A 12,397-nucleotide genomic window follows, 5' to 3' on the forward strand; every position below is an offset into this window, starting at 1 on the left:
TTTCTCCCATGTATTTTGTTTTGAGTAGGTGGAGAAGCTTTGGGAGCTTCTGTGCCCTCTGCTTAGAACAGCATTGTCCAACATTACGGTAGAAACTTACAATGACTGGGGAACTTGTATAGCAACATCCTGTGTAAGTTCTCTTGCTTCCTTTTATGTGTAACTCATCTGTTCAAACTGTTTCATAGCCAATCTAAAAAATGTATGAAATCTCATTATACCTCTTGAATCTTGAAATTTTGTTCATAGTTTTGTCATCTTACATAATTGGAGATAGTTCTGTTTAGACTTTCATATAAGCCTTGCAGCAGTTAATACATCTTCTCTGCCATGGTAATGTATTTTTAGATTAAATGAAAAATCAAATCATTTATCTAGAAAGATAAATTACATATAGTAAAAGTCATGATACAAGGTTATAGTGTTGCTTTCAACATTAAATATACCCATAGTTTATTTTGTTCTAAAGAAAATCCATTTAGCTAATAAGTTTCCTCACTGTTAGTCTTAACAGGAGCTATAATAATGTTTATATATGATTCACCCATGAGTTTTTCTTCCTCTGTACTTATATTTATTTATAATATCTCCAAAATAATGGAATCTACTTTATTTACAGAATTGTGGGACCCCTGTTTTATTTGTTAATTTGTATTTTCAACACAGGAAAGCAGAGATCCCCGGAAACTTCATTGGCTTTTTGAGCTGCTGTTGGAATCACCATTGAGTGGTGAAGGAGGATCATTTGTTGATGCATGGTAAATAAAAAAGAATACTCTGAGATTAACAAAAGATTTTACAACAAAAGATAACATCTTTGTTCTTGATGAGTAAATGGAAATGAACTATATACACTCCTAAAAGCTAGATATGTAACTACAGGCATACTTCAGAGACACAGTGGGCTTGGTTCTAGACCACAGCGTTTAAGTGAATATCACAATAAAGGGGATCAAATGAATTCTTTGGCTTCCCAGTATATACCAGTTAAGTGTGCAATAGTGTTAAGTCTAAGAAAACAATGCATATACCTTAATTTTAAAAATACATTATGGCTAAAAAATGCTAACCATCGTCTGAGCTTTCATTGAGTCATAATCTCTTTGCTGTGGAGGGTTTCACCGTGATGTGGCTGCTGGCTGATGAGGGTTGTGTTGCTGAAGGTTGGAGTGCCTGCGGCCATTTCCTAAAAGAAGACAGCGCTGAAGCATGCCGTGTCAGTTGGCTCTTCCTTTCGCTAACGATTTCTGTGTAGCATGCGATGCTGCCTGGTAGCATTTTATCCACAAGAGAACTTCTTTCAGAATATGAGTCAGTCCTCTCAAACCCTGCCACTGCTATATCCACTAAGTTTGTGTAATATTCTAAATTTTATTATTGTTATTTTAACAATTTCCACAGCATCTTCACCAGGAGTGAAGATTCCATCTCAAGAAGGTACTTTTTTTGCTCACCCATGAGAAGCAATTCCTCATCCATTTAAGTTTTATCATGAGTTTGCAGCTATTCAGTCACATCTTCAGGCTCCATTTCTTTTTTTAAAATTTTAGATTTTATTTTATTTTATTTTCTAATTAAGGTATCATATACAATCTCACAAAGGTTTCACATGAACAAATTGTGGTTTCAACATTCACCCATATTATCAAGTTCTCACACCACCATTGCAGTCACTGTCTATCAGCATGGTAAGATGCTGTAGAATCATCACTTCACTCTTTTCTGTGTTGTACTGCCCTCTCCGTGACCTACGTATATTGTGATTGCTAATTATAGTGTTCAGGCTCCATTTCTAATTCCTGTTCTCTTGCTATTTCCACCACATCTGCAGTTACTTCCTCTACTTAAGTCTTGAACCCCTCAGTCATCCCTGAGGCTTAGAATCATCTTCCAAATCCTATTAATGTTGATACTGTGGCTTCTTCCCATGAATCACAAATGTTCTCGTGGTACCTTGAATTGTGAATCCTTTCTAGGAGGTTTTCCATTGACTTTGCCCAGATTGATCAGAAGAATCACTATCTATGGCAGCTTATAGCATTACAAAATAATGCTTCATTAAATCATAAGACAAAATGTTTTTTTGATCAATGGGCTGCAGAATGGATGTTGTGTTAGCAGGCATGAAAGCAGTATTAATCTCATTGTACATCTCCATCATAGCCCTTGAGTGGCCAGGTGCATTGTCAATAATGAGCAATAGTATTTTGAAAGGAATCTTTTCTGAGCAGTAGGTCTCAACAGTGGGCTTAAAATATGCAATAAACCATGTTATGAACAGATGTGTTGTCATCTAGGCTTTGTTGTTCCATTTCTAGAGCACAAGTAGAAAGGATTTAGCATTCTTAAGGGTTGTGAGTCTTGAAATGGTCAGTGAGCATTGGCTTCAACTAAAAGTCACCAGTTACATTAGACCCTAACAGAGTCGGCCTGCCCTTTAAACCTTTGAAGCCAGGCAGTGACTTCTCTCCAGCTATGGAAGTCCTAGATAGCATATTCTTCCAATCTAAGGCTGTTACATCTACATTGAAAATGTGTTGTTTATTGTAATCACCTTTGTTAACTATCTTAGCCAGATCTTCTGGATAACTTGCTGCAGCTTCTCCATCAGCACTTCCTGTTTATCTTGTGTATTTTTATGTTATGGAGACAGTTTCTTAAATGTCATGAACCAGGTTTTGCTGGCTTCAAACCTTTATTCTGCAGCTTTCTCACCCCCTTGGCCTTCATAAAATTGAGGAGAGTTAGGGCTCTTGCTCCAGATGAGGCTTTGGCTTAAGGGAATGTTGTGGCTGGTTTGATCTTCTGTCCCAGACCCCAAAAACTTTATATCAGCTGTAAGACTGTTCAGTTTTCTTAACATTAATGTGTTTGTTGGAGCATCATTTTTTTTTCTTTTTTTCTTTTTTTTTTTTAAATAATTATTTTTTATTGAAGGGTAGTTGACGCACAGTATTACATTACATTAGTTTCAAGTGTACAACACAGTGGTAGAACATTTATATACATAATTCTAGGTTCCAGCTATCACCCTACCAAGCTGTTACAATATCTTGACTATATTCCTTATGCTATACATTACATCCCGGTTACTTATTTATTTTACCATTGGAAGTCTGTCCTTTTTTTTTTTTTTTTTTTTGTGAGGGCATCTCTCATATTTATTGATCAAATGGTTGTTAACGACAATAAAATTCTGTATAGGGGAGTCAATGCTCAATGCACAATCATTAATCCACCCCAAGCCTAATTTTCGTCAGTCTCCAATCTTCTGAAGCATAACAAACAAGTTCGTACATGTAGAACAAATTCTTACATAATGAATAAGTTACATAGTGAACAGTACAAGGGCAGTCATCACAGAAACTTTCGGTTTTGCTCATGCATTATGAACTCTAAACAGTCAGTTCAAATATGAATACTCATTTGGTTTTTATACTTGATTTATATGTGGATACCACATTTCTCTCTTTATTATTATTATTTTTAATAAAATGCTGAAGTGGTAGGTAGATACAAGATAAAGGTAGAAAACATAGTTTAGTGTTGTAAGAGAGCAAATGTAGATGATCAGGTGTGTGCCTGTAGACTATGTGTTAATCCAAGCTAGACCAGGGCAATAAAACATCCACATATGCAGAAGATTTCTCTCAGAACAGGAGGGGGGAGGTTCTAAGCCTCACCTCTGTTGATCCCCAATTTCTCACCTGATGGCTCCCCTGCGACTGTGCCTGTCTTAGGTTGTTCCTCCCTTGAGGAATCTTACCCGTCTCTGGCTAACCAGTCATCTTCCGGGGCCATACAGGGAAATGTGAAGTTGGTAAGTGAGAGGGAAGCCTTATTGTTTGAAAAGGTTAGCTTTTTACTTCTTTGCATATTTGTGCCCTGTGGCTTCTATGCCCAGCATTTGTCTTGAGGTATCTTTACCACTTGGAAGAATTATGATACTCGGTAAATTTGATATGAGGCATGAATTCTATTTAAGGGTTGTAATTAGGAAGGAAGAAGAAAAGCTATAGAAGTAGCAGGCGGAAGAAAACATGGGAAGATTGATTATTTCTTTGACATATCTTCTCGTAGAGTAACTTCAGCATATATAGGTTTTAAGCTACTACTTAAATTGCGCACACACATTAACATAATAGGAGTATAGTTACATAACTAAAGCATACCTGTAATTACCAGCCATCTCCAGTGAAACCAAGAAAACCAGTTAGGCACCTTAGGCATTTGTGAAAACTTATCTATGATATGGTGGATATTGTCCAACTGAGCTTGAACAGTCTGAGAGAAATCAGACAAATTAAAACAACCCATTCCTGGGGACTGTTCACATGCCATATGTTCTTTTAACAGTAAATAGTCTGTAGTTGTAAGATTTTGGAGTGCTACAATTTGCACTTCTCCTAATTCTTGGTTGAGTTCCAACAGTATAGATCCAGTCAAATTTGTTGTTTTACTGTATGCACAGGCCAGTTTAGATATCTCCTTCCTCATTCCCATGGCAAGTCCAGGAACTGGTGGGATGAGTGCATCTACAGCTGTAGCAGTGCGTGGATCTTTGTTGGGGTTTTTTGCTGATCATCTTCTGGCATGAGTCTTCCAGAGAGTGCTGATGTTGGAAGTCTTTTTCATATCGTATCTTAGTTCATTTTCGGGGTAGCCCAATTAGGCTTTGATCCTCTGTATAAACACAAACAGACCCTTTGTCTACACTTTTATATGCCCTTTATACCCTTGTGTAGGACTCATTGGAGGTCTCCACACAGAAACTGCCTTTTTTTTTTTTTTTTGGTGTCATTAATCTACACTTACATGATGAATATTATGTTTACTAGGCTCTCCCCTATACCAGGTCCCCCCTATAAACCCTTTAAAGTCACTGTCCATCAGCATAGCAAATGTTGTAGAATCACTACTTGCCTTCTCTGTGTTGTACAGCCCTCCCTTTTCTCCCACCCCCCATGCATGCTAATCTTAATACCCCCCTACTTCCCCCCCCCTTGTCCCTCCCTACACACCCATCCTCCCCAGTCCCTTTCCCTTTGGTACCTGTTAGTCCATTCTTGAGTTCTGTGATTCTGCTGCTGTTTTGTTCCTTCAGTTTTTCCTTTGTTCTTATATTCCACAGATAAGTGAAATCATTTGGTATTTCTCTTTCTCCGCTTGGCTTGTTTCACTGAGCATAATACCCTCCAGCTCCATCCATGTTGCTGCAAATGATTGGATTTGCCCTTTTCTTATGGCTGAGTAGTATTCCATTGTGTATATGTACCACATCTTCTTTATCCATTCATCTATTGATGGACATTTAGGTTGCTTCCAATTCTTGGCTATTGTAAATAGTGCTGCGATAAACATAGGGGTGCATCTGTCTTTCTCAAACTTGATTGCTGCGTTCTTAGGGTAAATTCCTAGGAGTGGAATTCCTGGGTCAAATGGTAAGTCTGTTTTGAGCATTTTGATGTACCTCCATACTGCTTTCCACAATGGTTGAACTAACTTACATTCCCACCAGCAGTGTAGGAGGGTTCCCCTTTCTCCACAGCCTCGCCAACATTTGTTGTTGTTTGTCTTTTGGATGGCAGCCATCCTTACTGGTGTGAGGTGATACCTCATTGTAGTTTTAATTTGCATTTCTCTGATAATTAGCGATGTGGAGCATCTTTTCATGTGTCTGTTGGCCATCTGTATTTCTTTTTTGGAGAACTGTCTGTTCAGTTCCTCTGCCCATTTTTTAATTGGGTTATTTGTTTTTTGTTTGTTGAGGTGTGTGAGCTCCTTATATATTCTGGACGTCAAGCCTTTATCGGATGTGTCATTTTCAAATATATTCTCCCATACTGTAGGGATCCTTCTTGTTCTATTGATGGTGTCTTTTGCTGTACAGAAGCTTTTCAGCTTAATATAGTCCCACTTACTCATTTTTGCTGTTGTTTTCCTTGCCCGGGGAGATATGTTCAAGAAGAGGTCACTCATGTTTATGTCTAAGAGGTTTTCGCCTATGTTTTCTTCCAAGAGTTTAATGGTTTCATGGCTTACATTCAGGTCTTTGATCCATTTTGAGTTTACTTTTGTATATGGGGTTAGACAATGGTCCAGTTTCATTCTCCTACATGTAGCTGTCCAGTTTTGCCAGCACCACCTGTTGAAGAGACTGTCATTTCGCCATTGTATGTCCATGGCTCCTTTATCAAATATTAATTGACCATATATGTCTGGGTTAATGTCTGGATTCTCTAGTCTGTTCCATTGGTCTGTGGCTCTGTTCTTGTGCCAGTACCAAATTGTCTTGATTACTATGGCTTTATAGTAGAGCTTGAAGTTGGGGAGTGAGATCCCCCCTACTTTATTCTTCTTTCTCAGGATTGCTTTGGCTATTCGGGGTCTTTGGTGTTTCCATATGAATTTTTGAATTATTTGTTCCAGTTCATTGAAGAATGTTGCTGGTAGTTTCATAGGGATTGCATCAAATCTGTATATTGCTTTGGGCAGGATGGCCATTTTAACGATATTAATTCTTCCTAGCCACGAGCATGGGATGAGTTTCCATCTGTTAGTGTCCTCTTTAATTTCTCTTAAGAGTGACTTGTAGTTTTCAGAGTATAAGTCTTTCACTTCTTTGGTTAGGTTTAGTCCTAGGTATTTTATTTTTTTGGATGCAATTGTGAATGGAGTTGTTTTCCTGATTTCTCTTTCTGTTGGTTCATTGTTAGTATATAGGAAAGCCACAGATTTCTGTGTGTTGATTTTGTATCCTGCAACTTTGCTGTATTCCGATATCAGTTCTAGTAGTTTTGGGGTGGAGTCTTTAGGGTTTTTTATGTACAGTATCATGTCATCTGCAAATAGTGACAGTTTAACTTCTTCTTTACCAATCTGGATTCCTTGTATTTCTTTATTTTGTCTGATTGCCGTGGCTAGGACCTCCAGTACTATGTTAAATAACAGTGGGGAGAGTGGGCATCCCTGTCTAGTTCCCGATCTCAGAGGAAATGCTTTCAGCTTCTCGCTGTTCAATATAATGTTGGCTGTGGGTTTATCATAGATGGCCTTTATTATGTTGAGGTACTTGCCCTCTATTCCCATTTTGCTGAGAGTTTTTAACATGAATGGATGTTGAACTTTGTCAAATGCTTTTTCAGCATCTATGGATATGATCATGTGGTTTTTGTGTTTCTTTTTGTTGATGTGGTGGATGATGTTGATGGACTTTCGAATGTTGTACCATCCTTGCATCCCTGGGATGAATCCCACTTGGTCATGGTGTATGATCCTTTTGATATATTTTTGAATTTGGTTTGCTAATATTTTGTTGAGTATTTTTGCATCTACGTTCATCAGGGATATTGGTCTGTAGTTTTCTTTTTTGGTGGGGTCTTTGCCTGGTTTTGGTATTAGGGTGATGTTAGCTTCATAGAATGAGTTTGGGAGTATCCCCTCCTCCTCTATTTTTTGGAAAACTTTAAGGAGAATGGGTATTATGTCTTCCCTGTATGTCTGATAACATTCCGAGGTAAATCCACCTGGCCCGGGGGTTTTGTTCTTTGGTAGTTTTTTGATTACCGCTTCAATTTCGTTGCTGGTAATTGGTCTGTTTAGATTTTCTGTTTCTTCCTGGGTCAATCTTGGAAGGTTATATTTTTCTAGGAAGTTGTCCCATTTCTCCTAGGTTTCCCAGCTCGTTAGCATATAGGTTTTCATAGTATTCTCCAATAATTCTTTGCATTTCCGTGGGGTCCGTCGTGATTTTTCCTTTCTCGTTTCTGATACTGTTGATTTGTGTTGACTCTCTTTTCTTCTTAATAAGTCTTGCTAGAGGCTTATCTATTTTGTTTATTTTCTCGAAGAACCAGCTCTTGGTTTCATTGATTTTTGGTATTGTTTTATTCTTCTCAATTTTATTTATTTCTTCTCTGATCTTTATTATGTCCCTCCTTCTGCTGACCTTAGGCCTCATCTGTTCTTTTTCCAATTTCGATAATTGTGACATTAGACCATTCATTTGGGATTGCTCTTCCTTTTTTAAATATGCTTGGATTGCTATATACTTTCCTCTTAAGACTGCTTTTGCTCTGTCCCACAGAAGTTGGGGCTTAGTGTTGCTGTTGTTGTCATTTGTTTCCATATATTGCTGGATCTCCATTTTGATTTGGTCATTGATCCATTGATTATTTAGGAGCGTGTTGTTAAGCCTCCATGTGTTTGTGAGCCTCTTTGCTTTCTTTGTACAGTTTATTTCTAGTTTTATGCCTTTGTGGTCTGAAAAGTTGGTTGGTAGGATTTCAATCTTTTGGAATTTTCTGAGGCTCTTTTTGTGGCCTAGTATGTGGTCTATTCTGGAGAATGTTCCATGTGCACTTGAGAAGAATGTATATCCCGCTGCTTTTGGATGTAGAGTTCTATAGATGTCTATTAGGTCCATCTGCTCTACTGTGTTGTTCAGTGCTTCCGTGTCCTTACTTATTTTCTGCCCAGTGGATCTATCCTTTGGGGTGAGTGGTGTGTTGAAGTCACCTAGAATGAATGCATTGCAGTCTATATCCCCCTTTAGTTCTGTTAGTATTTGTTTCACATATGCTGGTGCTCCTGTGTTGGGTGCATATATATTTAGAATGGTTATATCCTCTTGTTTGACTGAGCCCTTTATCATTATATAGTGTCCTTCTTTATCTCTTGTTACTTTCTTTGTTTTGAAGTCTATTTTTTCTGATATTAGTACTGCAACCCCTGCTTTCTTCTCACTGTTGTTTGCTTGAAATATGTTTTTCCATCCCTTGACTTTTAGTCTGTACATATCTTTGGGTTTGAGGTGAGTTTCTTGTAAGTAGCATATTGATGGGTCTTGCTTTTTTATCCATTCTGTTACTCTGTGTCTTTTGATTGGTGCATTCAACCCATTAACATTTAGGGTGACTATTGAAAGATATGTACTTATTGCCATTGCAGGCTTTAAATTCGTGGTTACCAAAGATTCAAGGTTAGCCTCTTTAGTATCTTACTGCCTAACTTAGCTCGCTTATTGAGCTGTTATATACACTGTCTGGAGATTCTTTTCTTCTCTTCCTTCTTGTTCCTCCTCCTCGATTCTTCATATGTTGGGTGTTTTGTGCTGTGCTCTTTCTAGGAGTGCTCCCATCTAGAGCAGTCCCTGTAAGATGTTCTGTAGAGGTGGTTTGTGGAAAGCAAATTCCCTCAGCTTTTGTTTGTCTGGGAATTAATCCCACCATCATATTTGAATGATAGTCGTGCTGGATACAGTATCCTTGGTTCAAGGCCCTTCTGTTTCATTGTATTAAATATATCATGCCATTCTCTTCTGGCCTGTAGGGTTTCTGTTGAGAAATCTGACGTTAGCCTGATGGGTTTCCCTTTAATAGGTGACCTTTTTCTCTCTAGCTGCCTTTAACACTCTTTCCTTGTCCTTGATCTTTGCCATTTTAATTATTATGTGTCTTGGTGTTGACCTTCTTGGATCCTTTCTGTTGGGGGTTCTGTGTATTTCCGTGGTCTGTTCGATTACTTCCTCCCCCATTGTGGGGAAGTTTTCAGCAATTATTTCTTCTAAGATACTTTCCATCTCTTTTCCTCTCTCTTCTTATTCTGGGACCCCTATAATACGGATATTGTTCCTTTCGGATTGGTCACACAGTTCTCTTAATATTGTTTCATTCCTGGAGATCCTTTTGTCTCTCTCTATGTCAGCTTCTATGCATTCCTGTTCTCTGATTTCAATTCCATCAATGGCCTCTTGCATTCTATCCATTCTGCTTATAAACCCTTCCAGAGTTTGTTTCATTTCTGCGATCTCCTTTCTGGCATCTGTGATCTCCTTCCAGACTTCATCCCATTTTTCTTGCGTATTTCTCTGCATCTCTGTCAGCATGTTTATGATTCTTATTTTGAATTCTTTTTCGGGGAGACTGGTTAGGTCTGTCTCCTTCTCTGGTGTTGTCTCTGTGATCTTTGTCTGCCTGTAGCTTTGCCTTTTCATGGTGATAGGAATAGTCTGCAGAACTGGGACGAGTGACGGCTGGAAGGACTTCCTTTCTTGTTGGTTTGTGGCCCTCCTCTCCTGGGAGAACAGCGGCCTCTAGTGGCTTGTGCTGGGTAGCTGCGCGCAGACAGGGTTTCTGCTTCCTGCCCGGCTGCTATGGAGTTAATCTCCGCTGTTGCTGTGGGCGTGGCCTGGCTCGGGCAGCTACTCCAAAATGGTGGAGTCGCGTTGGAGCAGGAGCTGCTGGGAGGCTATTTATCTCCGTAAGGGGCCTCCCTGCTCCCTGCAGCCCAGGGGTTAGGGTGCCCAGAGATCCCGGATTCCCTACCTCTGGATTAAGTGACCCGCCCTGCCCCTTTAAGACTTCCAAAAAGCACCCGCCAAAACAAAACAACGCCCACCAAAAAAAAAAAGAAAAAGAAATTTTTTTAATTTAAAAAAAAAGGTGGTCGTTCATTTTTCTTTATTCTCCGGTGCCAGCCTCAGGCCTCTGCTCACCGGTCTTTCTGCCCTGTTTCCCTAGTATTGGGGTCCCTATCCCTTTAAGACTTCCAAAAAGCGCTCGCCAAAACAAAACAGCAAAAAAGCAAAAAAAAAATGGTCGCGCGCTTTTCTTATGTCCTCTGGCGCCCAGCCTCCAGTGCCTGCTCACTGTTCTTGCTGCCCTGTTTTCCCAGTATCGAGCGCCCTGCACTCTGGCCCGGATGGCTGGGGCTGGGTGCTCGGCAGCCCTGGGCTCCGTCTCCCTCCCGCTCTGCCTGCTCTTCTCCCGCCGGTAGCTGGGGGGAGGGGCGCTCGGCTCCCACCGGGCCGGGGCTTGTATCTTACCCCCTTTGCGAGGCGCTGGGTTCTCTCAGGTGCGGATGTGGTCTGGATATTGTCCTGTGTCCTGTGGTCTTTATTCTAGGAAGGGTTGTCTTTGTTATATTTTCATAGATATATGTTGTTTTGGGAGGAGATTTCCGCTGCTCTACTCATGCCGCCATCTTCCGCCTCTCCTGGAGCATCATTTTTAATTTCCTTCAAGAACTTGTCATTGAATTCACAATGTGGCTGACTGGCACCAGCCTGTCTCGGCTTTCAGCATGCCTTCTTCACTAAGCTTAGTCATTTCTAGCCTTTGATTTAAAATGAGAGACATGTGGCTCCTTTTTTAACTCGAACACTTAGTGGCCACTCTAGGGTTATTACTTGGCCTAATTTCAATATTACTTTGTCTCAAGGAATAGGGAGGCCTGAGGAGATGGAGAGATGGGGGAAACGGCCAGTTGGTGGAGCAGTGAACACACACATTTATCAGTTAAGCTTGCCATCTTATATGGATGCAGTTTGTGGTGCTCAAAACAATTCAAATAGTAACATAACAGATCAGTGATCACAGATCACCATAACAAATATAAAAATAATGAAAAAGTTTGAAATACTGTGAGAAATACCAGCATGTGACACAGAGACACGAAATGAGTAAATATTATTGGAAAAATAGTGTCAGTAGACATATTGGATGCAAGGTTACCAAAACCCGTCAATTTGTTAGAAAACATACTATCTGTGAGGGACAAAGTGAAGCACAGTTAAATGAGGTATGCTTGTGCTTCCATTTGGGGGATAACAGGATTCAGTTCAGTACAGATGACACTAAGTAGTTTGCTCAATTGAAAATAAAGGAAAAATGGGGTAATTGCAGTTTGAGCAATACAGACTTAGTTGGAATCACCATCTCTGTTGTCAAGTCTTTTATACTGGGACTTTTTTTGTACCGTGACAATGTCAACCTCTTTATGGCATCTCATTTTTCACTGTTAACTATGAAGAAAGAAGAGAGTGATCCTGTTAAGAAAAATTATACTCAGTGGGGCATGAGGAACTGGTAAAAATTAGTGGAAAAGAGAAGGAAATCTAGATAATCCACTAACAAGAATTATTATTCTTAACTAGTAAGAAAGTTAACACTTAGAGATTAACTCAATGTGTATTCTTAAGTCAGAATTTCTTTTGATTGTATAGTAGTCAAGATGAAATGAGAATAAAGAAAATGACATAGGAAAAATAAAATCTTCATAAAGATGCTGCTTTGACCTGTCAGCTTTATTAGATGAGAAAATGAAAATTGTATGTGAAATACAGACATCATTAACCTACACTGTCAATATGTCAAGGTAGAGAGGGGCTCTAACAGAGCTCTCCTGTGCTTTCATTTTAGTCGACTCTATGTACTTCAAGGTGGCCTTGCCCAGCAAGAGTGGAGAGTACCAGAGCTTCTTCACAGATTACTGAAGTACTTGGAACCCAAACTCACCCAGGTTTACAAAAATGTCAGGGAAAGAATAGGGAGGTAGGTATTACTTTCTCTCTGGTATGGTATAGCTCTTGAGTTGTTTTTATTACATTTTAATATTT

The 12,397-nt window shown here is 39.4% G+C and overlaps 1 protein-coding gene across 5 annotated transcripts in view; it reads left to right on the forward strand.

The window, feature by feature from the left end:
* Nucleotides 1-12,397, forward strand: part of PSME4 (proteasome activator subunit 4) — a 106,065-nt gene that overhangs the window by 76,935 nt on the left and 16,733 nt on the right. For all 5 annotated transcript variants that reach the window (XM_057497210.1, XM_057497211.1, XM_036925935.2 and 2 more), the window contains exons 37-39: nt 29-133; nt 667-758; nt 12,201-12,332. In XM_057497210.1, the coding sequence (XP_057353193.1) occupies nt 29-133; nt 667-758; nt 12,201-12,332 (329 nt within the window). The remainder of the gene's footprint in view (nt 1-28; nt 134-666; nt 759-12,200; nt 12,333-12,397) is intronic.

Source organism: Manis pentadactyla, chromosome 2 (assembly GCF_030020395.1).
Source record: "Manis pentadactyla isolate mManPen7 chromosome 2, mManPen7.hap1, whole genome shotgun sequence".
Taxonomy (NCBI): Eukaryota; Metazoa; Chordata; class Mammalia; order Pholidota; family Manidae; genus Manis; species Manis pentadactyla.